This window comes from Phalacrocorax aristotelis, chromosome 1 (genome assembly GCF_949628215.1).
Source record: "Phalacrocorax aristotelis chromosome 1, bGulAri2.1, whole genome shotgun sequence".
NCBI lineage: Eukaryota > Metazoa > Chordata > Aves > Suliformes > Phalacrocoracidae > Phalacrocorax > Phalacrocorax aristotelis.
In genome coordinates this window covers 29,785,942-29,811,745 of record NC_134276.1, presented here as the reverse complement: position 1 = coordinate 29,811,745, position 25,804 = coordinate 29,785,942, and the positions used below count along the sequence as shown (strand labels likewise).

Genomic DNA, 25,804 nt, shown 5'->3' with positions numbered 1-25,804 from the left:
GAGTTGGAGAGAAGCAAACCTAAGTGACTAAGGCATGTTTTGAACCTCGCTGTTTGCTAGCTATTAGCTTTCTACTCCAAATGATACAGCACAGTGTGCATTCCAGGTAGGTAATAGAGTCTTCAGAAAATAGGTGTGAGACTGATAGAAGGACGAGCAATGAATGAATTGCTCTGCTGTGGTAGTACTGAACAGGGCGAATGCTGGTCCTGCCTTCTCCCCTGGGGTCAACGTGTTCCCCTGCTGCTCAGGCCCAGAATGGCAGTGCTCCGTGCTCCAGGCATGATGGTGTTGGGCTGAATGCAAGTTTTAAGTATGCTCCAAAAAAGGTTCAGCAGGCAGTGGCCATGTTCTTTATGCTGATGTTGAGCTCTCAGAGTGACATGAAGCTCAAGGTTAATCCCATGGCAGGATTTTTCAAAGGTCTTGAGGCTGTCAGGTAGCCCTGAGTCAAAGAAATGGGTCTCCTGCCCACCCAGCACCCTGCACGTCTGTTATCGTAGCAGCCTAAGACCTTCTGGCCTGTGTTCATCAGTGCATTTGTGCATCCTGCACACCTAATAGCTGTGCTACCAGCTCACCGTTGAATGAGTGTTCTTCTGGATTATGGGAAGTACATGGTGTCTGTTTCTCGTTATTCTGCAGACGCATTTCCTGTGGCTGGGCAGGCACTGTAGTGCAGGCAGGAGCGCCTGGCAAGTTTTACAGCAGACTGTCCATCACCCCGATGGATGGCCCTGGGTTCTGGATAAAACTAGAGACTGGGAGAAGGTTGTTATGTGGCTCAGTTCAAGCTCACAGCTTCATGGCCAGCTCTTGTCAAGACAACTGAGCAGCCTTGTCCTCCAACAGCATTTTCATGGCTTATGAGGCTGCTATTTGTCCACAAGAAGTTGGGAAGTGAGTGCTACCTGACAATAAAATTAGCTGCTGGACCAATTAATCCATCAACCATGCTCTGTTCTGCTCAGGGCTGCCACTGGAGCCCTTGTCCAAAAAAAGAATTATTAATCTCTCATTGGTTCAGCTGCCTGTAATGTGGTGCCATGTGCAGGTGAGAGGTTTAAATAGGGCTGTGGAAAGCTCTGAGATGTTCACATCACAGGTGTGCAGGGTATTCTTTCCTGTTTGAAGGCGCATCTCCAGACTATGACAGAATAGTGCCAGTACCAGAATGCCAGGGGCACGAGAGCAATGACTTTCTTCCCAGTTAGGAGCCTGCTGTGGAGGGGAGGGTTTTGTCCTCTGGGGTTGCAATGACAAGCAGTGGTGGAAGAAGCACCCTCACAGGACTGCTTAGGAAAGGTACACTGCCCTGCTAGTACTGCCTCTCTGCTCTTCAAACTCACTGCAATTCTCACACCCACTTAAGCTATCCTAAAAATAATTTTAAAGTGATACCTGAAGTACCAGCCTGGGTTGGGTTATTTTTACCCCTTTTATGGCACTTTTCACCAGGGAATCGTAATGTTCTTCATAAAGGAGGACAAAATAGTGTTGTCCTGTTTTACATGTATTTTGGAGTGCCTTATGGAAATGGCAGAACAGGCAAAAGTAATGATAACATTGAAAAGGTCTGTGGGACCCCTGGTTTAAAGTAAGTAGGTCTGTTTTTGGGCAGTTTGAAGTGATCAGTAGCAAGTCATCTACAATGAGCAAATTTTAATTGCAAACAACTTCCTGTACTGTATTAATTGGTTATTTTTTTCCCTGTAGTAACGTTTCCATCCTAAAATACCAAAACGCTGATGATAGTGCAACTCTGACAGACATTTGTGCTCTTTGTTACAGCTCTCAAGCCTCCCACCCCACCTTCTGTCCAGACAGGAGAGGACCAGAAAGCAAATAATATAGTCACCATCACAGGTATCTCCCTATGCTTGTTCATCATCTTTGCCACCGTTCTCATCACCCTCTGGAGGAAGCTCTGCAGAGCTCAGAAGTGCAGCACCACCGTCCACCGAAACTCTGTCCATTCCCCTGGCTTCCGGAAAAACTCTGACGAGGAGAACATTTGCCAAGGTAACAAGCAGCGGGACAGCTTCGCAGAAGGAGGGGACGCCCCTGTAAACATTCCTCTGACCTACAGGCGAAGCCTCCAATTTGCCCAAGAAGGTGATGCCTCTGGAAGTGAGAACTTTCAGCCAAATGCCCAAAAAATAATCCCTCCGATTTTCAGCTACCGCCTCGCACAGCAGCAGCTGAAAGAGATGAAGAAGAAAGGCCTGACTGAGACCACCAAGGTGTATCACGTCTCTCAGAATCCCCTCACAGACACAGTTGTTGGTGCCACCACGATGCTTCCCCTGAGCGGGGAAAACCAAGAGGAGGCAGTGTCAAACAAATTTAGGATCAAATCTCCGTTTCTGGACCAGCCAGCCAGTCAGCCCAAATTCCCAGGGGAAAGCTCTCACCCTAGGCTGGATTTTCCATTCTCACAGGCCAATCCTGCAATGAGCCCTACCCAAACCTTGATAAGAAGAGCTCATTTCAAGCACCAGGATAACAGAGGGGACTTGTCCGAGAGGGGCTGCCACAGAAACCCGCAGTTTAGAAGAACAGCCAGTTTCCATGAAACTAAAAAGGCCAGGCCTTTCAGAGAGAGAAGCATGTCCACCCTCACCCCCCGACAGACTCCTCTCTACAACTCCAGGACCAGAACGTGGGACCAGGGTTTGGAGGACAGGACACGGCCAAAATCGAGAAACGCTAATCCGACTTGTGAAAAGCTGGATCAGCCCCACAGCACCATGCTGGCATGTGACCCGCAGGGCCATGGCACAAAGTCCCTCCCCAGGGCAGGTCCTCCGGTGAAGAAGCTGGACCTGATCACTGACCGCCAGCCTGCCAGTCAGGAGAAGGCAGCTGATAAGCCAGAGCCCAGCCGAAGTAAGAGGGGCCCTTCACCTAATGCCAGAGGTGCATGGCGGAAGGAAACGGGCTTGGCTGGCAAAGATAATTCCCAGAGAGGCCCAAGTGTAAGCCCTGCCCAGTACCGAAGGGACAAGTGCCAGAGCTACCCCTTGGACCCTGACTTTGCCTTTTATGATAATACTACTTTTGGCTTAACGGAGGCAGAGCAGCAGATGATCGACCTCCCTGGGTATTTTGGCTCAAATGAAGAGGATGAAACAAGTACTTTAAGCATTGAGAAGCTGGTGATCTGAGTGACTCATTGCAGCCCTTCAGGAGGGGTGTGCACAGGGGAGGATCTGCAGGATCTGTTGGCTTCTGGTGGAAGGAGCAGTGGGAATTGCATTAACGCTGCACAGAGCAGGAGGGAATAACACCCCAAGTCTGGCTTGTGGGAACACATTCCTTCCTAATTACTGGAAAGTGCTTCCATATCATTATTTTTTGTATGTATGTGTGTACAATACACACAGAATACCCTGGGAAAGCATGTGTTAGTGAAGGTGTGATGCAGGAATAGCCAATAGATTTTATTGCATAAAACAGTTGTGTTTCATGCATCGTACATATTGAGTGCCACTGATCTAGCCTTTCTCGCCTTGTGGACTGTGTGCTAGTAGATTATGATGTCCTAAAGCATCCATTGTCCACTGTCCTCAACCGTGTGTCCTAATTAGTGAATCATTTCCCATTTAGAAAACACAAACCTCAAGTTGTGAGCGGTTTTCGTTGTTTTTTTGGTAGTCGTTACTGAACTGTGTTAATTCGTTGTAATTGCTCAAATAAGTCGTATGGTGGTGTTTTTTTTAGCTGGTTGCATGAAAGTGCAAACAACTGACACTGAATACTTGGAGTTACTTTAAAATTGAGGGGCCATTCTTCATCATTCAAGACTTTGATATTTTCTTTCTGACAATATTTATCCAAAGAAAACACAGTAACTTATAATTACTTGCATTTACAAAGTGAGTAGAAAAGGGCATGCCACTGGGAGGGCAAAGGAAACTGATGATTAAATTTTAGCCATCCAAAACATTCCTGGAGCATTCAAGTACCTGCAAAAGGCAGTGAGAGGACTGTTGAATCACCCATCTTATCTATAATCATCTTTGCCTTTACGAAACATTTTCTTTTTTGTGTGTGTAAATAAATTGACAGTAATGCTACTACAGCAAGGTCAAAATAAATTATGAATAAAACCAGCAAATACCACATTTATTTGATTAATACCTGTTTCACAGACAAGAAGAAAAAGTAAAATGGCTTGACAACGTCTGATGATTCCCAGAGAATCTTATGGTGAAGCACAAAAGTTACATTGCGATTTTTGTCATGCTTTAAAACCAGAGATCACAAACTGGCGATTACACGCTGCTGCAAGTATTCAGAGCTGGGTTGAAACTCCAGTTAACAGTAGAGACAGAGCTTGGGCCCGTGAGAATGACTCAGAGACTTTACTTGCTATTTGTTAATATAACTGTCTCTTCAGGGAGTTCCCGAAGACCAGGAGAGTGCTGTTGGGCAGCTACAAGAAAGGAGGAGATGCTCCCCGTGGAGGATGGAGTGAGAGGAGGTAGGTTCAGGCAGAGGACTGTCAAAGAACAACTCTTCTGTAAGGAGCCCAACCCTATGTGCCCTTTAACCTGCCTTGTGGGTGTGAAGCAAAAATTAGCATGTTCTTAGTTGTCTGGCAGTAGGCTGCTATCTTTCTCAAAACTGGCTTTCCGAGTGGAAGGATAGATTTCCCAATCCCCCACTTTTTTTTCCTCCAACAACAATTTTAAAGAGAGATCAGCATTGCTGCGCGTTAGCCAGTTACCGAGGGCACCCCACTGAAGTGTCCAAAGCGTGCACAGGTAACTGGACAGGTGCACAGTGGGAGGGCTTGCTGTGACAGCCTAGGAGGAGCCAGACGCTCACCATTTGGCCACCAGAGTCAAGCCCCTCCATTTGAACTGCCTTTTTGATGGGTAACATTTTGTAGCTGCTGCTGGAGTGCCAGATCCGACTCGCAGGGTGATGCGAGCTCCCTCTGCCCCAGGAGCTGCACCAGCATGCCGCGTTGTTGGCATTCAGCCCTTCAGCCCCTTGCGGTGATCGTACCAGCTACGCATTCCCGTAAGATGTCAGGTTGAAATGCTGTTTAAAGCATTTGAGAACATGTCCACACTTGAAGGGTGATCCAAAGCTAATCAAATGTAATGAGTCTTTAAATTGACTTAAATGAGCTGGAAATCAGACCTCTGAAGCAATTGCTGCTCAGGTTACTTACCACCCCTGAACCAAGGTAAACTCTGCCGTGTGAAGCACGTTTGCCCTGAAGCAGCTATCTGTCAGCATTGGAGCTACAGTGCTACAATATCTATTCACAGCTTTGATGAGCCTCTCAGCCCAGGAGACCCTGGAGAAACGGGAGATCAAATGTACAGCACAGCAACATTCAGCAAGTATTCCCCTAACCTTCAGCGCTTGGCAGCAGCCCTCAGGTGAAATAATCACTCAGCTAGTGGTATTTTACCCTGTTTATTAAGACAAAGGGTTCTGGAACACTTCCTGGAGTTTGCTGTGGGAGTTGCAGGGTCCCGCACAAAGCCTGCATCTCCAAGGGGGTTCTCTGCACAGCAGGAGGGCAGAGGAGGGGGACCCTTGCTCCAAGTCAGATGCTACTGCCTGCAACCTTGTCTCAGTGTTGGGCTGCATTCAGAACAGCTGCTGTAATGCATTCGATGGACTTAGGTACATCTTATATCTAAGACAGCAAGGCAGGCCCCTTCCCTCCCAGCCTGTCACATCTTGTCCCCGTTTTCTCTCTCGGAGACAGAAAAAAGCTCCATAACATATTGATGCTGGCCGAAGGCAGTCCAGCTATAATGCCTGCCTCTCCGTATTGACACAGGGTGAAACGGGCTCCCAGCTTTGGACTTTCACAGCACTCACTTCTCACTCACTGGGGAACTGGACTGGGTAGCAGCTGTTTGACTAAGCCCTGTTGGCTTTGTCTCCAGCTTGATACTCCATTATCAGATGGGTTATCGGCTGTTCAATGAACTGTCAAACCACTAGTGTTGTCTGGTGCTGTAGTTGATTTCCAGCATGCAGAGTTGAGTATCACTAGTCCATAGTCTTTACCCTGCTTCCCTAGCTCTCTGCTGAAGAATGGGGTTGAGCATCATCTGCCAGAAGGCATTAACATGACCTTATTTCACCCACATTTCTCTGTGTCTTCTGCCTAGACAAAAATTGTTCTTACTGCCCTCAGCACTTCATCGGTGGCCACATGGTTATAACATGCACACAGTGATTCCTTATGTTCCCAACATGCAGTTACAACCTCGCACTAAGATTTTACCATTGTAAAATACAGAAGTAGCAATCAGAAAGGAAATAGTAAGTGGTCGTTTACGCTCCATTCTTCACAAGGGTAGCCTCCTTTCAGAGACGTAGGTGCAAGTTCTGTTCCATGTGGGTACGCGCCAATGCTGGGAAGAGGGCAGCAGGGCAGTCTTGCCAGAACACAGGCTTTAGGAGCACGGCTCCCTGGAGCACTGGCTCACTGTGCTCTGCTGTTCACATTTGCGATCACTAGGATGTCTAGGAAGAAGTGAGAACAGGGTTTACCTCTTGACAAAGCAGAGGAACCAAATCAAGTTTTACACTGAACCTTCACACATCTCTGCATTGTCTCCAGGACAGCTTGAGCCATGGAAATCAAACTTACCTTGTAGACCCTCTAAACTACCCAGGACAGCAGGTGCAGTAGCACCAGAACCAACAACAAAAGAATGCCGTTCTCATATTACGAGCTTTCTCAAGATTTTCATCCATATTTCTGTTCAAGTTCCTACTGTTGAAAACCAGATAAAAAGCGTTAAGTCCTACTGAGATTATTTTATTTCACACTTTATGGCTATGTAATACAAATTACAATATGTATGAAGCTAAAAGCAAATCAGTGGAAAAGAACTACCTGTTTAAAAAAATCATTGTAATTCAGAAAAAAAATAGGCTCATTCTACAACGTGGTAGTTAAATGATTTGCATCAAGCTGATATTACTGTTCATTTTTAACTGTTGCTATTAACAACTGTGGAAAATAAATTTTCAGTGTTCCATTTCTTTCAGTCATTTGCGTTGCTCTTCCGTTTCACTCTGATGAGACAATGAAGTCAGTGTGCCTTACGGTTCAATCGCTTTCCACTTTCTGATTCCCCTTCACTAAATCAAAGTCATCTGATAAATTACACGAGAACGTACAAATTTATGAACTACTAAGAATATCTGTGCTCATATTAAATTTAGTGAAATCTGCCTAATTTTAATATGGGGTTTAAGTCTGGTTGGCAGCGTTGTCTTTGTCTGCATTAATGTGTCGCGGTGTGTTACAGAAGTGGATCTGCAGTGGGAAGCTGTTGGCACTGAAACTGAGCATCCACACTCTCTGTGTTGTGGGGGTTTGCTCTGAAGTAGCCTTAGTCTGGATGCACGTTAGCAGTTGGAGCATGTCCACCCGCTGGTTTGGTTTCACACAGTGCAGGAGTGTTCTGCAACGGAAGTGTGGCAATTGGGGACCATTGGGAGAGTTGCTTAAAAACATTCTCCTGATCTAGAACAAAGCACTAATGAAGGCACACCAGACAAAATCCAATTCCCCATGACCTTGTTTCTATTCTTACGTTCATGTAACTGAAGCACTGACGGTTAAAATCAAGATCAGAAAGATTTAGCCCTTGTAGAGTCCAGATAGCTAAAAGAACTTGATCATTCAAGGTCCAGAGAGTTTTTCATAAAAAGAAGACTTCTGAAAAAGAAAACTGTGGTTATTCCATGACTGAGATCCATATGTTTTCCATTAAATTGTTGGCTGGCTGGCTCAAACAACTCACAACTTTAGCTTCAGCTAGTAGAAACAGGTGCAGCTCCCGTTTATTGTGGTGCAGGTTTGGCAATTGGCAGCAGCAGAGGGCTGGCTATTAACTTACACAATTCTTTTCAGCCTGTACTTTTTTTCTTTCCAAAGCAGCAGGTTTCAGCTGCCCTGACTGTTCTCACCGTCTCCACTCTCTCTGTCAACAAAGAACGGAGCCCTGATTTTCATGGCCGAGTACTTCAGCGAGTACCACATCCCATGCCACGTAGACCAAACCATGCCATTGTCATGGGATCCATTGTACCTTCCTGTTCTGTAGTATCGTCCATTGAGGTTTACGGCATGGCACCTTGTGATGATGTAGGAGAGGGAGAAAAGGAGATTAGGTTTAGCCTGGGAAGACGTTGCGTCATTACAGTGAAGTACAATTTTCGCACAATGTACATTTGGAAATACTAGGGTGGGATTCATTGACAGGTTCAGACACCTAGATATATCTGTCTGTACTGAACTGGTTATCTAAAGAACTGCTGTAGCCTGTGGAGGTCTGGTTAATGCATTTAGTGGAACCCAGAGAAGTATGTGAGTCATCCTAGACACCTATGCTGGTCAGATAATTCAACCTGTTGACACCTTCAAATATATTAACTAGGGACATGATTCAGTTGCCTAAACAGAGGGGCGTAGTGCCATTTGGTATGCTCGTGTAGGCAGCTATGTACTGACACCTAAAAATGCAGATTTACCTTTTAGTCAAGGTAAATTCCACTATTGATGTACATTTCTGAAGCACCACTGATTCCAATTTGTCTGTGATGAGGGCCTGGTCAAAGAAAAAGCTCATCCTATGCTAAAGCAGAGAAAAACCGAGAGCGGTGTGTCCGAGCTCCCAGGGCTGGTGAAGCTGAGTCCCCATCTGCTGATGTGTGGGGTATGCCCAACTAGCAAACAGACCATTGGGACTCTTAAGGGGTAGCTCACCTAGACATGCTCTGCAATAATGTCCTTTGTACATGCTTCACCTTGCAGTGGCTACAGTTGTTTTCTTTCCTGGGATATAACCCAAAGCACTTTAAGGAAATTTAATTGGGCTCCTTTCCTTCCAGGTCATTCCCCCCTATGCATTTATTCTGACCCATTTGCTTAAAATGAATGCAACTTACCTGTGGCCAAGTTTCTTAAAATGAATGCAACTTACCTGCTTTGCTTCATAATGGAAGAAGCAGATTGCTTTCCTTTGAGCCTCTGTAGGTGTGAACATCTTAGTTTTGGCTGTGTGAGGTGGCAAACACACAGAGCAACCTCCAGCTGCTGTAAGGCACTGCAGGCAAGTCGTCTCAGCTGTACGGCCACCCACACCCGACGCATCCAAGAGGAATCAACTGTTTTCCATACCTGTTAAACCACCAACCGCCCTTGTTTTCTAATGCACAGTTGCCTGTCAGGAATCGATCGTGATCCTTGTCAGACGTGGTGAACTGCATCCCTCTGTGAGAGGCTGACCACTGATCTTCAAAATTGCTCCCACCAGACAGAGCGTCGCCAGCATTGCCAGAATAGGTGCCAAACCATAACCTGTAATTGTCCTGCAAGAATATGTGAAACGTGGCTTTGATATCAGCTCTTTCTGCCCTTCCTCCCATTTTTGAGATCAGATGTGCTCTGGCCATTGTATCCACCATCAAAGGCATAACTGTTGAAGTTAAGGGTGACTTTTGGCCCCATTCTTTAATGATCCCAGTGTAGATCAATACGGGATTTAAACTTCCAGAAGGGACTGCTAATTACTGCTGCGGCTACAAAGGGCTTCAGGCTTTACTGCCTTTCAATAACCATTTGATACACTATACAACAAGCTGAAGGGCTTTTCCGAGCTCATCAAGAACAACTTGGCAGGAAACTGTGCCAAGTAGTTGCCTTCATAAACCGATCAGTTGTTCAGTGAGGATAACTCCTTAGGAATTTTGCTCCTCCCAGAACTAGAAGCCACCTGATTTCTAGCTAAATGGTCCTGTCCTGGTAGGAATACTTAGAAGAATAGTTCCACTGTGCACAGTTAACAGATCTAAGAGATATTTGATATGAGATGGATGATTACTTTTGTGGTGTGGGCTTTTTCCTGTCATCATATTCCACTTTTGTTTATGAAAAATAGGAGTAAGGTATTAAAATGAAACTGTTCAAACTTTTAATAAGAAAACTCTGCAAACTGAACATAATGCGTTCATTTCTGGAGCAGTGATGGAGTTGGAACTAGGACTGGTCCATGCATTGGAACGCATGTCCTTGGGTTACTTAGGCGTGGTGTTCAGGAAGGCGAGCCTGCAAAGAGCAGCGTTGAGCAGGATGCTGTCTAAAGCTAGAATGCAATCATGAAAATACAGGGAGTTTTTGTCCTTGGGCTTTCACTACTGAGTGTAGTGCTACAGATACCTCTCTTCAAGACAGGAACTTACAACTGCACTTTTAAAGTTTGTATTAGAGTTCAATGCTTAAAAGAGTAGAGGGGGTTTGTTCTGGCGGTTGCCTTTTATGTGACAGCCTGAAATGCTATTCTAGGAAGTAGGAGAACAGGGTTCAGTTTCCTTGCAGAGGTTCAAACCCTTATCTCCTCCCTCATGGGAGACTCTTTTAATCATGAGGCTGAGGAAAACACACATGGGAGCCCCTGTGCCCTGCAGCAGAGAGCTGCCCTCCGTGCAGCAGCAGAGTCAGCAAGAGAACACGCATGATCCTGTCACCCAGTGGCTTGGGCACTTGGCAGCTGTGAGGAAGAAGTCGCGGGGCTTATGTCCCTGCTCCCAGTGCTGTTTCTCAGTCAGCCAAACCAGGAGTCCCAGGGAACCAGAGTGGGAAAGTTTTGCAGAGCTGTAATTACAACCCTGATACTGAAGTCTAATGCTGCACATGCAGATATCCCACCCTCACAGATAAAACAAGCAAATGACTGCTCTCTCCATTTCTTACCTGCTCATTCGCAAGCTGAAAATTTTCATAGACTGCATAACGTCTTTCCCCATGCCAGTCCATCAGGTCAATCTTTAATGAACTCTCTCCTAAACACAAAGCAGTGTCCTGTTAAATGAACTACCTCTCTCAAGCAAATTGGAAAGGAATTTGTGGAGGGAAAATACTTGCACCTCTAGCAAGCAGGTCATAGATGTGGTCATTGCCCAGCCAGTATTCATCATTCTTGCCCTGGAATTTCCCAAATCCCAGTTTGTAATCATCCCACTTCCTGCAGTGAGATACAAACATTGATTTCAGCATGTGAGGGAATTAGTCTGTGAGACTTAGCTGTGGTAACAAGTAAAACTTCTAGACATTGTGTTCTAAAAGGATCTGATGCATTGCAAGCTGAGCTGAGATTTGTCACTCTGCCTTAGAAATAAATACAACTCACAGCTTACTTCTTCGCCTGCTAAACCTGTGCACACATATATTGGGATCAAACCTTCAAACTGCCAGATGCAGCGCTCGCAGAATGAGGCTGTCAGTTAGATGGAAAGGGAAAGCAGCAGCTGTCATATTGGTCTTCAGCAAAGCAGCTGATGTTGCTCTTCAGCAAGGCATAATTCAAATGCAGTCCTGGCTAGAAATCAATGTTGCAGTCTGAAATATGCTACAAACTTGGATGTATGATGTGGTATGGTGAAGAATCAGAAACTGAATAGAAGCCGCAAACAAAAGCTTCCAGATGAAGGTAAAAGGAAAATATCTGGGTCTGATTTGTTCTCCTGTTCCACTTAAATCTATTTTTGATTCATTGACCACTCTCACCTCTGCTTTTTTGCAGGATCACTGTTTGGATGTGGCAACTTGTCCTTCAAAGACATATACTTATTTTTCATCGGCATTCTCTGGTTTCATATTTCTAGGAGAATTCTCCTGCTGTTACTTTCTTCTCATCATTTCATTCTCTTAAAATCTCCTCTGTTGTTTATATATTATCTTTGACATTAACATATACTTCCTGTGTATCAACATTTCCAGTTTTTCTAACCCTGTGTTTATCCCCTTTCTCATGTCCTTATTAGGGATACTAATTCTGCCTGACCTACATACAAGTCAGTGCTCCTCTTCAGGATGTTTTTCATTCACCTGTGCTGAGAGTTGAACTACCATGGCTAGATAGCTACCAGCCTCTGGGCAAGCCAGCTTGGAGCCGGTTGAGGTAGCTTTGCAATGCATTGCACTCCCTGTAAGAGACACTAGGCATGCCCTGAAAGACTGCGTGCTGTGATAGCGAATTAATCTGCATGGGAATGTTTCTTCTGTACTGTGCTGCCAGAGCATCTCTCCTCCTGGAGATTTTCAGGTGAAAGTCACCTCTCTGCAATTTTTGCATAAAGAACAATCTGGACCAGTGGTTTGACATCTTTTTGAATAATCTGGATAAGGAAATAAATGTTGCACCATGCTGAAGATGATTCCTGATATAAGAACAGCTAATGTGTTTGGTGGGTCTTGGTCTATGTGTGGGCAGCAGATACCTGCTAGTTTGGAGCCTTCAACAGACTCCAATAATGATAAAACAAATATGCACACACATACACACTTACTCAAATGCAGAGAAGCCATGGAAAAAGGTGTTATAGGTCCATTTTGAAAAAGGCCTCCTGCTATGAATATCTACCGCCACTTTGTCCTAATGCACAGAGTTATCACCATTAAAGCATAGTCTTGTGTCTCCTGCTCCTCAGATGTTGGGTTTTGCCAGGCAGCAGGACGGGGGCTGGGAGCTGGAGGCCTTACTGCAAGCCCAGCCCTGTTGATGCAACCGAGGTGCACCCACCTGTTGAAATTCTCCTTGCCATTACTGCGACGCTGAATGACAGTCCAGCCCCCGCCATCAGACATGTCACAGTATGCTAGGAAAGGCTCTCGGTCTGCTCTGGGCCTGATCCGGTAGTAGCCATTTTTGGTCTTCTTCCGATTATACAGTGCGGAGCAATCTAGGCAGAACAGTACCAGTTTGTTAAATGGCCTGGGGGAAAGCAAAGGGGTATGTGAAGCCAAGAGAAGACATCGCTGAGAGGCTGTATGGGACAAGGACACTCCTGGCCACCCTGTGTAATAGCTCTGCAAGCCCTGCAAAGCCAAAGCAAAGGGTTCAGTAAGGTAGTAGCAATGCTGGTTTGCAAACTGCTAGGCCTGATGAAGAGCAGCAAGGCTTGAGAGCCTTCACAGCCATGCCCCATAGGCAGTAATTCCCAAAATTTTTATGAGATACAGGATGGCTGCAGCTCAGGCTGGGGCTATAGCATGGGAGCAATGCAGGACCAGGACTGGCTCCGTCAGCAAGAACAGTTGCAGAGAAGCTAATTTCCATGTAGAAGGTAGCCTCAGCTGTACTTCAGATTGGGTCAGGACCCAAAATTTCTAAAATAAGAGGCTAAGTTCCCATGACCAGCTCTACCAGGGCTGTATCAGGAGAGTGCCTTTCAGGACCTCAGTGCTTCACACCTTCAATGTAATGCCCATGATGGATAAAATCTTGGCCACAGGCCATGATTCCAGTTATGACCATGGTCTCAAAGTGATGTCGAGGAACAGGGAGGCTGGACTTCTCCAAAAAGGCTTCAGTACCTGCAGCTGAACAAGGCACTCTGGGCTCCCATAAGTCACTCAGGGAAAATAGGTTCTTCAAATAGGAAAGACCCATGTCTTCCTAAAGGAGATGTCTAAAGTAGGTCTGATGGAAAACAGCTGAGAGGTGCCTGTTCCTCTCTGCACCAGAGCCCCAGGTGAGAAGCCCAGCTGCAGGTGTCTGCGTTGTACCTGGTGGTAGCTACCTAAAGCTGGGCCAGCTGACTCTGGCCCCAGGGAATGTCTGCTGGTTCCAGGGGCACCAGTCTGCCCTTCTCCTTCCTGTGTATCATCTGACTGCATTTTAAAACTCAATCCACTTCAAAAATTATAAAACTTTTAGCAGAAATAACATATGACACATGGGACACTGCAGGGAGAAATAAACATTGTGGCAAGCTGAAATCTCCACATACGCTACTGCAAACCATACCTTGGTCATAGACTATCAAATTTCCACTTGTTGTGGGTAAATGCACTTCATGCTGCACACTCCTGTTGCCTGAGGACAGCACACTTTTTGTTCTATGGTAAGTGTTCTCCAGGATGTCCTTCAGCTGCAGTTCATATAAGTAAAGCAAGTCTTGAAGTTGTTTTAACCTTTGTCTTAATTTATTGTTGTCTAGGAGGCAGATATCTTTTTCCTATGGAGAAAATAAAACAAAAATCCCCATGCTTCCATCAGTGGTAAGAACAGAGAGGCAGAGAGAGAAGGAGTATCTGTCTCCTCTTGATCCTAACATGCCACACTGCCTCTGTGGATCAAGACAATTCAATGGTGGTCTCTGTAAGATATATGAATCGTGCACAGCATGGGCTGTTGAGTTGAACCCAGTGGAAAAGGGTTTTCTACAATGATCTCGCCACTGCTCAGAGCATCCCAGAATATGATTAGCTAAGCAGAAAAGTACTTTGGACAAAAATCATTTGTCTTGAATCCCATTTAATGAACTCAAAGGGAATGTTTGTAGACTAAGAATCTGCTCAGGGTAGTAACAGGGGGGAAAAAAAAGGGCCCTTGCACTGCAGCCAGCCAAACCAGTGAGGTTCCAGAACATCTTCTTGTAAAACAGGAAGAAAAAAGAGCTGATATTTGGTGCAAATCAGTGGGAAGCAGTGAGCCTACCAGGATCAGTGGAGTAACTTCAGAGCTGCATTACCGTAACCAGGACCAGAATCTGGCTCACACTGACTAGGAGGAACATTTTCAGCAATGATCTAGACTGTGACTGGTGTTACTCCATTAAGAACATAACAAAGCAGAGCAAAATCTTTTCCAAGACAACCAAGCAAACCCATGCAGTTAGAATCAGTTGCTATTTTCACTCTCAGCAAGCCGGCTTGAGTGATACCAGGTCAGGACCAGTTCTAGGCATAAGCAAAATAAGCAGTTGCCTAGGACAGCAAACTGATGCACGTGCTCAAACATGGCCTCCCAGCTGCCTCTTCCTTCTCCTAGGTCTGCTGGTTTTCTTCCACAGAGGATTTCCAGGCTGGATGCACACAGGGACCTGCTGCAGACAGCCCTGATCTCACCAAAGTCTTCTTGCCAAGCTCTGTCCCTCACTTGGGATGGCCCAAGAGTAATTTGCTCATCAGAAGAGTACAGATTGCCTCAGACTATGCCTACCACCACTTTCCCCTTCTGTTTTTTAAATCACAATAAATAAATGAAGGCAGTTTTCCCTGAGGGAATGGAGTAGACTATTTCTTCACTGGCCATAAAATCACTTTTTTTTTTCTTTAAGGGGCTTTTGTTGTTGTTTTTAATTCTTGGCAATGTCAGTCCAGCCATCCAGAGAGCTGCCCATCCTCTAATGCTGTGAAAACCCTGTATTAACAGGACAGCAAGAGTGACCTTTCTTCAGCTGCAGGCAGACACCTTTTTGCTCTGCTCTTGCAGGCCTATCTGCTCTTGGAGCACCTATCTCTACATGACTGGGAATGATAAACCGTTGAGAGCTGGTACAGGCACTCGCTAAGAGATACGCACCGAAAACCTGGGTGCAGGTGAGCCGAAGCTGATCAGGAGAAGAAGCAGCAGCAACCAGGGCATCATTGCACTCATTTCTTATCACCTGAAAAGAAGCATTGACAGCCTGCACTGGAGGCTTCTTTAGTTTCTCTCATAACTTAATCCCCCCTCACAATCACTTTTAATTCCCCAGAAAATGCTGCAGGATTTGTTAAGGAGTTTGCTTGAAACTACAGGCAGGACGAAATCGGTGATATTGATCCCTAAGATACATATTAGGGAGAAGCTGAAGCACCAGTGCAGCATGCTGACAGGGGGACTGAAGTTTGGGTCCAAGCTCCTGCTTCCCTGGAGAAATAATACCCAGTGTGACTCTCCAGCAGCCTCTGCCCTTTCTCCTGAGTGCCCACGCAGATGGGAAGTTACTCAGCAATAATGCCTCCTTGGAGCACTCCTTGAAAAACTGGTGGTCAAAATCACACAGTCCTCCTTCAGACCAAACTCCCCAAAGTTAAGAGAGAGGGATGTTGCCTCCTCATTAAGTGAGCGTAGGCGTTGCCCCTCCTCAGTCTATGGAGCGGTCTGTCAGGACAGGATTACCTTGGGGGCCGAGGGCAGAAGGCACACATGGGATAGAGCGGTCACAGGATAGTTTTTGCTTGGATTTCAGTGGCAGAGATCTCTGCTGCTGACCTGCTGCAGTGCACAGATGGGGCATCGGTCAGAGAGTCTCAGCTAGAAAGAATGCTAAGTGACTGCCACTGGGAACATGCAGCTGAAAGCGAGTTAACAGTACAAATTGTTCGCAGACTGCTTGCACGGTGCTCTAAAAAAAAATCAGAAAAAATTTAAAAATCTGTAAAATAGGCTAAAACCAACTCCCCCGCTTCACATCTGGAAGTGCTGCAGAAACTTGGCTACCCAGCTTTACGCTCTCAGCGACGTGCTTTGTTTCAGCTATGACTCTATTAGCATCCCCGCAGCGGCTGATGCCAGGGCTGCTCCCAGAGCCAGCAAAGCCTCTGCGACAGGGAAGCTGTCTGCCACGCTGGGCAGGCAGGGCCTAAAGCAAGCCGAGAGAAGAAGTGCCCTGTGGAAGTTACCCATAAAAGATGTCATGCAAGTGGGTGGCCCAGAACGCAGCATTTTTTCATTTCATGGAGAGAAGAGCTCTGTATTAGAGCAGGGAACCCCCCAGCCCGTGACTGCTGCTGCTGTTCATTAACATTCATTAACACCGCCACGCAGTGGCGTGCTGGTGGCTGCAGCACTGATGTTGAGGTCAGAATCAGGCCCCATAGGATGTGGGTGGAGGCAAAAAGCTAAGAGGAAGGATGGTTTTGAGCGATGGCTCCTGAAAACCAGACAGTGCAGACCAAAGGGAAAGAAAGCAACTTCATCTGCGCTTTTATCAACATGTATTAAATGCACATACCTGTAACTCGCCTTTCCTTCAGACCTCCTCCCGATACGATTATCTCCCTTAAAAGCCAACTGCAAAAGAAAGTGATCATAAACCTGGCTGCATTTATAGTGGTTGATGAGATTTTCCTCTCCAGATGGCCCACATCAAGGGTGCAGACGAAGCAAGTTTCACAGCACTAGGCAGTTCCACAGAAGATACTTGTAATGCCTTGCCTGAGTTACCCAAACCCCACATTATCTGTTGTTACCCAATACCCATCCTGCTGCTTCCCAGTGAGGATCAATGACAGTTAGGTTTCTATCAGCGGTCCTCTCCAAAGGAGAGGGGCTCTGCTGGTTGCGCACCATTACCCACCTTATTTGACTAGGAAGCTCAACCAAGGCTGACTTCTTTAAGTGTTTATATGAATTCCTTCAGACTAACGCTCCCTGTGGGAGTTTTATCTCATGTTTAACACAGCCAGGCTCATTTCAGTAAGTCCTGCAAGGTGGAAATAACACAGCTTTTCTGTTTGGCGTTCCTTTTGCTGTTTAATCTGGTTTATATGTAAAAGCACAGCACAGCTGTAACGCTAAAGGAGCTGCAAATCTGAAGCAAGAAGCGAACATGGGGGTATTAAGCAAGATTTGCTATTAGACTGAAATCTCAGGAGGTTTGCAGTTGTGTAACTCTCCTCTGAGCTGGATGATTAGATTTGCTAGTTAACACAAACAAGGACATTTGTAGAAGAGAGAAAAAAAAAACCAAATAAACAGATGGGTGCCTCCCTTTGCGTTATGGCCAAGGAATTACAAATTAGTTTAAAGAAAACAGCAGGAACGTTCCATTTTACAGAGCTGTGTTTGGAGGAGAGACCATGGGGCAAAAAGACAAGGCATATAACCCCATCATAAACTTCTGTATTACTCTCCAGGAAAGCAGGACTGTCCAGCTATTACCAAGTACAGCAATGCTGTTTATTTCTTAAAAACTGCATTCCTTTTCTCCCACAAGAACCGCTGACCCATTTCACTGCCAAATGATTACGTAAGCAGTGCTTTTCTTCTCACTAGTTCTCTATTCCCAGTTTTAGGCTGGTTTTGGATGCTGTGAAATTAAATGAGTGAAATGTCTCTTCTCCTTAGTGTGTACTTGGCCCTTTCTTCCCCCCCTTCAGTCAGTGGCTGCAGCTGACAGCAGGGTGCTCGGGTACCACACTCCTGAGCACAGGGGGGCTGCACACCATCCCCTGGGGCTTTCATCCACAGCAGCCTCTTCCTTAACTGGAGCCCACCAGCCAGCTCTTGAGACACTGCGCACCTATTTATGCTCTTGCCTTAATGGCCAACAAGCTCTTTGACGTGTGAGCACCTCCTGATCCTGGGTGGGATTGACAATGGGCCTGGGACTGAGGTGGCAGTGTTGGAGTCATGGTGTGGGCAGCACTGTCATCCCCCTCGGCTGTCTGCAGGGCCGTATGGCCAGGAGGCATGAGGCTGCACGTCTCTGACTCCTGCTGGTCCCTGGATAGGAGAGGGCGGTGGAGCTGCAGTCCCGGTGAGACTCATGTGTGCATGTTATGTGACTGCAACTTTGCAGGAGCAGGACTCAAAGTCCAACTCTCCTTCAGGGACCACCCAAATGCCTGTTAGAGCCAAGACCCCTAGAGCACTCTCATGCTCTCTCGACGACTCCCTCCAGTATCACCTCCAGCCTCACCAGCATCTGCATGTGAAAAACTCAATCAGCTGGAATGTGTGTCTTGCATCCCTCCTTCACGATGGACTTATTCTCCCAGGGTAAATGAAGCTTTAGGAATATCCAAAGCACAAGAGAGGGATTGCCATGAGGTTGAGTTCACGTGAAGTGGGTCTAGCAGGAGGGTGTGTTCATGTACTGCTCCACTGGCCCATAGCTAAAATAATCAAGTCATCCTAAAGAACGTGGACACTGTGTGATCACTGATGTTGTTTCCTCACAGATGTTGAAGTCCCTAGGCAATGGAAGTGTAAACGCTCTTTTTTTTTTTCCTGGAATACGCATGCTTCACACATATTCTGCAGTGAAAATTCCTGTTTAGTTACTTGGAAGGAGATCAAATTCCCTCTTCTTAAGATACTTAGTGATGTTGTCAGCAAATAATAACAGTTTCATTAACTAAAAACCTCCCCACCCTGCTCTCCTCCACCCTCCTTTCAGCAAAAGTACGTAGGTGCTGAATAACAGTCATAAAAAGCTATTATTCACACATTAAATGCACAGCCAGCACAGCAAGAATGCAAACTGGTGGGTAAACATAAATGAAGACAGTGGCTCTGGGGCAGCTTTTGATAGTCCTGCAGTCACAGAATGCCGGGCTCTCCCAGAAAGAATGGCTTAGGATGAAGACATGAAGATGACATCCAATGGACCTTCACTCCCCCAGAGCCCGACGGAACATCGCTGCAGCTGGAAGAGAGTGGTGGCCTCTCAAAACTCTGCCAAGACCAGTTCCTTGTTGTTTGTTCTTAAAGGGGGAAGGGAAGAAATGAGGTGGACTGCTTCAGACTCCAAAAGAGGTACAGAGACCTGAGGTTTTCACAGCAAGAGCCTGAGTGCCTAGTTGTGCCCTAGGAAAATTCAGAGTATTCTAGAGCCAGCTCCAAGCAAAACAGCACATTTGCACTGAACCCAGGTGCTTTATGCATTTGCCGTTACATTATACTTCTCCATCACGTCCTACCTTCCACAAACATCCTGCTCACTGGGAGAGATCACGGACCAGGCTCCTTTGCAGGCACTGCAGTGTGAAGGTACCAGAGGCCTGCAGGTTCTCCATGTGTGAGCTACTAGCATCTTCTGTAGAATCTGGGCTGCCAGGTCTCTTAAAACAAAGTTAATGTACGAGATATGAAACAATTTATTTAAAAAAAATCTAATAATAAAGAGTTTCATCAAAAGTAAGATAAATTTAAAAGATCAGGACAACATCAGCCACCATAGTTTCAATCTATGAAATAACCGAAACCAGCATATACGCATTAAAAGTCTGTGGTTTGTTAGCAAGGAGTAACCACAGAAATCTGTGTACAAAGAAGAACAGTCACAGACCATGAAACATGCTAGATCTGAATGTTTTGATAACGTACAAAGAGCAAACACATAATTCAGTCTACCTAATGAGTCTGCGTGCAGCCTATGAGTATCTAATGGGTTGACACAACAAATGTAATTAGTTTGTAAATTCCTGAGGGCAAGCATGGGTCCGAGTGATCTCACTTACATCAGGAATAGCTGTACCAAAGGGAATTAGTCACAAGGCCAGAGGGAGCATGTGGATTATCTGCATAATCTTCTACCTACCTCAGGTCAGAGAACTCTCCTGACCTAATTCACTCCTATTTGGAATAGAGCATCTCTTTGAGAAAAAGACATTTTGGTGCAAAATATTCAGCATTGAAGAACCAGCCACAGACCTTAGCATGCTCTTCCACTGCTTAATTACCCATATTGTTAATTATTCTTGGTTTTTGTCTTGAGCCTGAATCCTCCAATACTCACCCTGCAGCCTTTTACTCTCATGATGCCTTACTCTGTGAAGGGGAAAAGCCCTCTACTGCCAAATGTCGTTTTCCCTGCTTAAGGTGGGGTCCATGTACACACAAGTGGCATGCCTGCCGCTGCCTGGGAACCCAAACCCCGGTAGCTGCTGCGGGTGCAGGCGTATGTGCTGGGGGAAAGCCAGCAGGGTCACAGAGCAAGGGGTTGCACAGAGCTTGTCCTGGGCAAGGCTGGGCACTGTGGCACAGCACATCCCGAGGGAAGAGCACTAGTGGGTAGGGCGCTCAGGTGGCATGGGGAAGGAGGAAGGGCAAGAGCAAATTCTGCTCCTGGGGTGATTTTGTTCAGGGTTGTTTAATGCAGAATATAGTGGTGAGAAGAGCTGTAGGAGGTGTATGGCAGTGTGTGGTGGAGGTGGTCTCGCTGGGCTTGTTGAGGGGGCTCCAGGGAGTGCAATACCCCTCTGCCTAGATTTGGGATCCTGATCCACCCTAGGGAGGGACAAGCAGCAGAATATGTCACCAGGACAGTCCAGGGCACGCACAGGAGCAGAACTGCAGGTTCTGCAGCCCAACAGAGAGGTGCCCTATCAATTTAGTTGCCTCTAGGGTTAGGCAGCTGCTGAACAAGTACCTTTCTAGATCTAAATTTTGAGGCTTTAAGTCTGCTTACACCCCTTTTTGGGCACCTAGACCTTTTTCCAGATCCAGTCCTGACCAACTGTGATTAAGTCACTCTTTATCTTTTCTTTCAGAAGACAGACAGCTTTGAGCTCCTTGATCCAGATGTGGAGAGGTGTACTTCACAGCCTTTTAGTCACATCATGGCTCTTCCCTCTTTCTTCTGGAGTTGTGGTTGTCAGGGCTGGAGACCTGAGAGCACACAGGAGCCAAGTAAAGAGCTCAAGTGATATTTCCAACCCACCATATTTCCTGTTTGTGGATCCAAGGATCTTGTTATTGCTTTTGCCACAGAGCCACATGCCACAACTACCTGTGGCTGGCTACTCCCTACCGCTGGCTCAGGACTTTTCAGAGTTACCTGTTTTCATAATACAGTCACTGATGCTCCAAGGCTGACCTGCCACGGTGTTACTCCCTGCAGTCAGGGTGACTGTGATTTGCAACACTTGAGAAGTTGGTTAAGAAATGCTTGCTAGCTTTCTGGCGTGTAACCACATACCCCATGCAGGTGGCAGGTGTCTCTCAGTGACAGTCAGTAGGACTGTAAGCACAACAAGGAGTTCATTTAAAGATGTTGTGTGGTCCTTCAGGTACCAAGGGCTGAAAAGCACCATTCTGGGGTCCTTTCTCTGAGACTGACAGGAAATGCACATTGCTCGTTCATCTGCACTTACCAGATGTTACAATTTACTCAGTGCTAGGAAGCCATTCTTCTATCTGACTGCTTTTCCAACCTCTGTGTCAGCTGCAAACTTCATCACTTGGGATTTTATCCAGAGCATGGTTTAAAACAAAACAATACAACACAACATTAAATAGCATAAAACAACACCCAATCCCTGCAGAACCTCTCTGGAAAGGAACTGCTTAAGGATGGTTCTCCTTTCAGTTATTTTAAGACTAGCGTGCTGGGTTTGCATCAATGTGAACCAGATTGAGTTTATACTTTCCTACCTTTTTAATCAAATGTGATTTTCTAGCTGGACACTTGCTTACAGAAGCAATAAAATACTTATACTTTATCAGTAAAACCTGTAATCTTGTTTTAGAAATATAAATTAGTTTGGCAGGAATTATTTTCCCTAATCCCATGTTTATTGGCATTTATTATTATCGTTATTATTACTATTATCATCACTAAGCTTCTTTAATATTTTATCAGTTGAAGCCTCTGTCTACTCTGCTCTCATTTTACCTGGGAGCAAAACCAAGCTGACAGATCTACCATCATCAGGTCATCTGATCTACCTCCTTTTAATATTGACAGAGAATTGATTTTTTTCCCCCACTTACCTCCATATTTCTGCTATCCCAAGACTTAGTAAAAAGAAAATTATTTTCTTGAATCTCTCTCTTAAGATTATCACATATTAATGAGCCATAGCTCCCGATTTTAAAATCTGTCAAGTTAAGAGATTCTGTTTACCACCCTCTCTGTTATTTTTGGAATGTAAAGTATGTCATCACCCCTCTGAGATATGCATACTTCATCCTGCTCTCTACCCAGTATGTAACTGGATTATTTACTGAACACTTCGATCTCTTCTGCATTTTATTAACAATTCTGCTATTTTACACTCATGAATAATTGTCAAGGGATCAGAACTGGACTCTGAGGGAGTTTAAAATATCAGTATCGTGAGTTAACCAGCAAAATATAATGAAAATTATTTACAAGTCTTGAATTTAAAAAACAGAATATTTTCAATGCTTCTTTTTTATTTTTAGCTTTAGGAACCTTGGATCTTGTTCCTACACTTTTCTCCACCAGCTGAGAGCTAGAAGTTTTGTTTTATTTTATTAATAAAAAAAAGGGGCATTTTTATTTTAGTCATCTGACTCCAGAAGTTAGGGCTTTAAGAAAATAGATCAACCACCAGGAAACTCATGATGACGCACGAGAGCTGGCAAATCTTCTACAGCATCACCAATGCTCTAAGATTAGCAACACTGAAAGGAACAGTTAGTGTTATCACTGGCAATGCAGCGTCCACCTATTTGATGAAAAATGGGAAGAACTGTTTTTCCTTTTCAAGTATATCTGCAACCTCTAGCAAGCTGGTTCACTTACAGCCCTGGCATTCAGTCTGAGTGCCAAACTGGAAGCCTCCCAGCCTCCAGCCCCTCCTTTGACTGGTTGTTACAGGTTGTTCTGTGAAAAGTCCACTTCAATAACTTCAATACCCAAACTGCCTTCACAGCTTGGTGCTTTCAGGGCCTAGTGCAGGGGAAACTGAACTTCTTTGTTTCTACATTCTTCTCTGACATGGTCCTCCCTGTGAAGGTGATCCACAGGCATAAGATCCCACTGAGAGTAACTCACAGCCTACCCATGTGGTCCACAGGATCAAGCCTGTACTAAATAACCTGCACATGTACACCTTTTTCAGAACTAGGAGCAAATTAAACGATCGTTTCTTCTCATCATCCAGCTTAGTGTCCATCCATGTTTAGCTCCTTCTCAAAAACATAATTATCTGAATATACCAAAAGTATTTAGCTCATTACTTGCTACCACCGTCTGCACTAGCTACTTACCCATATATTTATATATAGGACAGACTTGAAAGGGAAACTTTCTATTTAGTCTGTGTTGCATTAATAGTAGGAGTCTGAGGAGTCGCTAGGGGGAGATCCTACCGTTGAGTCACAAGGTTCAGAGAGGACCCCCTTGCTTTCTAAACTTCTCCGAGAGGAGGTCTAGGTGCAGCTAAATCCAGTCTTAGTCTCAGACTTGGTCAACGGTTTATTTTCTAAGGGTTGTAGAAGTAACTACTCATGAGAGTATTTGCTGTAACTAATTTGGCAGATGCCCAGGCTGGTCACATTCAATGAGAACAATCACGGCTAGATTAATGAACAGTGCAATTTATTAAAGCAAGAGATACACAGGTTCTTTGCATTACCGGTGATGAGATTCCTGGTTACACGACACACATAAATACCAAAGATATGAGTACACTGCTAGGCTACAAGTAGGCTAAACAAATATGAAGTGACTCCAGTATGAAGCAAAGCAACTCTAATACGTTAGGGATTTAAAGTGACTCTGTAGAAGTTTCCAATCTTACCCAAAGGCATCCCAGTGGTGGGGGAAGAGAGGCTCAGCCCATCAACTGGTCCCAGAAGTCAGAGTGGTACATGACGGTATCTTCCCTAACCCCTCTTTGTCTTCACACATTTTATACTATTTTTTATCTTTCAGGTGGAGCTTGAGTGATTCTAGTCATACATACCTTTATTATGATTGGTGTAGAATTTCCTCGCTTTGCTTTTAAAAGTGTAGAGTACAAGAAATTCAAAGTGCATGCCCAGTGAGGGGTGGTCACACCTTAGAGGCGGGTAACTTTTGGGATGGAGGTGTGTTTTGGTATTATAATTATATTATAATGAGCAAAGTTCACCAAAAGGACGGCATTTTGTCAAAAGTATGACGGACTGTTGGAGCAGGGTGGCAAATACACAGTGTACGAGCTCCATGGTATCTCGAGTTCCCATTTATCACAGAGCCTGGCCGTGATACCTCCACACCGCTCCACCCTCCGGACAACTCCTCTTAGAGTCAGTATGCCAAGTTCTCCTGGCATTGCCGACATCTAAGGTTACTAGGGAACTTCCGTGGAATGGATTCCTCACATATCAGCTGCACTCCACCCTGAAAGCTTCTCCAACGCTGTACCCTTTCTAAAAACATAAGTTTAATTTCTAAATCACCTCCAGCGATTATTCCACAGTTTGCTACCCAGAAACGCTCCCTGTTCTCAGCATTCATCTTAAAGATTTTGTTTTGGGCAAGACATATACGGAAAGGCTCCTGCCATGGGTTAACCGCAGCTACCCCGACCAAGCTCCAGCAGCCCTAGGAGCAGCCCTCAAAAGCTCGCTTTGAGCTCCCTCTGCTGCCGACCGTGCTGAAGAAATCCCTTCCAGCGCAGCCCTGGCCTCAGCAGCAGCACCGTTCTACCACATGGCGCTGCTGCTCGGGCAGCGCTTGTCATTTGGCTGTCGGTAAGAGGTGAGGTAGAATAGAATCATAAAATAACAGAATGGTTTGGGTTGAAAGGGACCCTTAGAGGTCATCTAGTCCAACCCCCTGCAGTGAGCAGGGACATCTTCAGCTAGATCAGGTTGCTCAGAGCCCCGTCCAGCCTGACCTTGAGTGTTTCCAGGGATGGGGCATCTACCACCTCTCTGGGCAACCTGTGCCAGCACCTCACCACCCTCACTGTAAAAATTTTTTTCCTTGTATCTGGCCTAAATCTACCCTCCTTTCGTTTAAAACCATTACCCCTTGTCCTGTCACAGCAGGCCTTGCTAAAGAGATTGCCCCCCATCCTTCCTATAGTCCCCCTTTAAGTACTGAAAGGCTGCAGTAAGGTCTCCCTGGAGCCTTCTCTTCCCCAGGCTGAACAACCCCAACTCTCTCAGCCTGTCCTCATAGGAAAGGTGCTCCAGCCCTCTGTTCATTTTTGTGGCCCTCCTCCAGACCTCCTCTGGAGGTAGGCGTGAAACCTCTGCAGAACACTGGGTGACACGCTGTATTCTGCCCTGCAGGCTCCGATTCTGTAAAAAACACAAGTGCTCAACATTTAGTGAAAAACCGAAGTGCTGTGTTACACATCCCCGTCCTGGATGGAGGCCGTGGCTGACACAGGCTGCGGGGGCCTACCTGCGCCAGCCCTGTCCCGACTGCAGCCCCCAAAAGCCGCCATCCCGCGGGGGATGCATTAGGAGGTGTGAAGGCGCAGCAGCGAAGTCTACAACACGCGGACGGCCGAGGCTCGGGATCAGGCGGCGGGCACTGCTGGGGCGGGCTGGACGGCGGCCTCCTC

At 45.8% G+C, this 25,804-nt stretch overlaps 2 protein-coding genes across 4 annotated transcripts in view; one reads left to right on the top strand and one right to left on the bottom strand.

Annotated features, from left to right (window-relative positions):
- The window catches only part of THSD1 (thrombospondin type 1 domain containing 1), a 30,972-nt gene extending 23,943 nt beyond the window's left edge, over positions 1 to 7,029 (top strand). Inside the window, exon 5 of the mRNA XM_075085969.1 lies at positions 1,792 to 7,029. Coding sequence (XP_074942070.1) covers positions 1,792 to 3,167 — 1,376 coding nt within the window. The 3' untranslated portion in view covers positions 3,168 to 7,029. The remainder of the gene's footprint in view (positions 1 to 1,791) is intronic.
- LOC142053897 (fibrinogen-like protein 1) lies at positions 6,788 to 24,161 on the bottom strand. Of its 3 annotated transcripts, none has more exons than XM_075086140.1 (11): positions 24,044 to 24,161; positions 21,647 to 21,732; positions 19,472 to 19,612; positions 16,780 to 16,838; positions 15,363 to 15,447; positions 13,803 to 14,013; positions 12,576 to 12,735; positions 10,921 to 11,018; positions 10,748 to 10,836; positions 9,176 to 9,366; positions 6,788 to 8,129 (listed from the first exon to the last, which is right to left on the bottom strand). In XM_075086140.1, the coding sequence occupies exons 5-11, from the start codon at positions 15,435 to 15,437 to the stop codon at positions 7,940 to 7,942; spliced, it is 1,014 nt and encodes a 337-aa protein (XP_074942241.1). In that variant the 5' UTR covers positions 15,438 to 15,447; positions 16,780 to 16,838; positions 19,472 to 19,612; positions 21,647 to 21,732; positions 24,044 to 24,161; the 3' UTR covers positions 6,788 to 7,939. The 3 variants fall into 3 exon arrangements, 2 of the variants coding, with proteins under 2 accessions (XP_074942241.1, XP_074942235.1); XR_012659368.1 differs by having other exon boundaries at positions 7,904 to 8,129; positions 8,979 to 9,366; XM_075086134.1 differs by lacking the exons at positions 19,472 to 19,612; positions 21,647 to 21,732; positions 24,044 to 24,161 and adding an exon at positions 17,125 to 17,317.
- Positions 24,162 to 25,804: the final 1,643 nt, after the last annotated feature.

Coding starts and splice junctions, on each gene's coding strand:
- LOC142053897 (XM_075086140.1), bottom strand. CDS start 15,437: ATGAGTGCAATGATGCCCTGGTTGCTGCTGCTTCTTCTCCTGATCAGC. Junction 14,014..15,362: donor CACCTGCACCCAGGTTTTCG/GTGCGTATCTCT, acceptor TTTTCTCCATAG/GAAAAAGATATCTGCCTCCT. Junction 10,837..10,920: donor CTATGACCTGCTTGCTAGAG/GTGCAAGTATTT, acceptor CTTTGTGTTTAG/GAGAGAGTTCATTAAAGATT.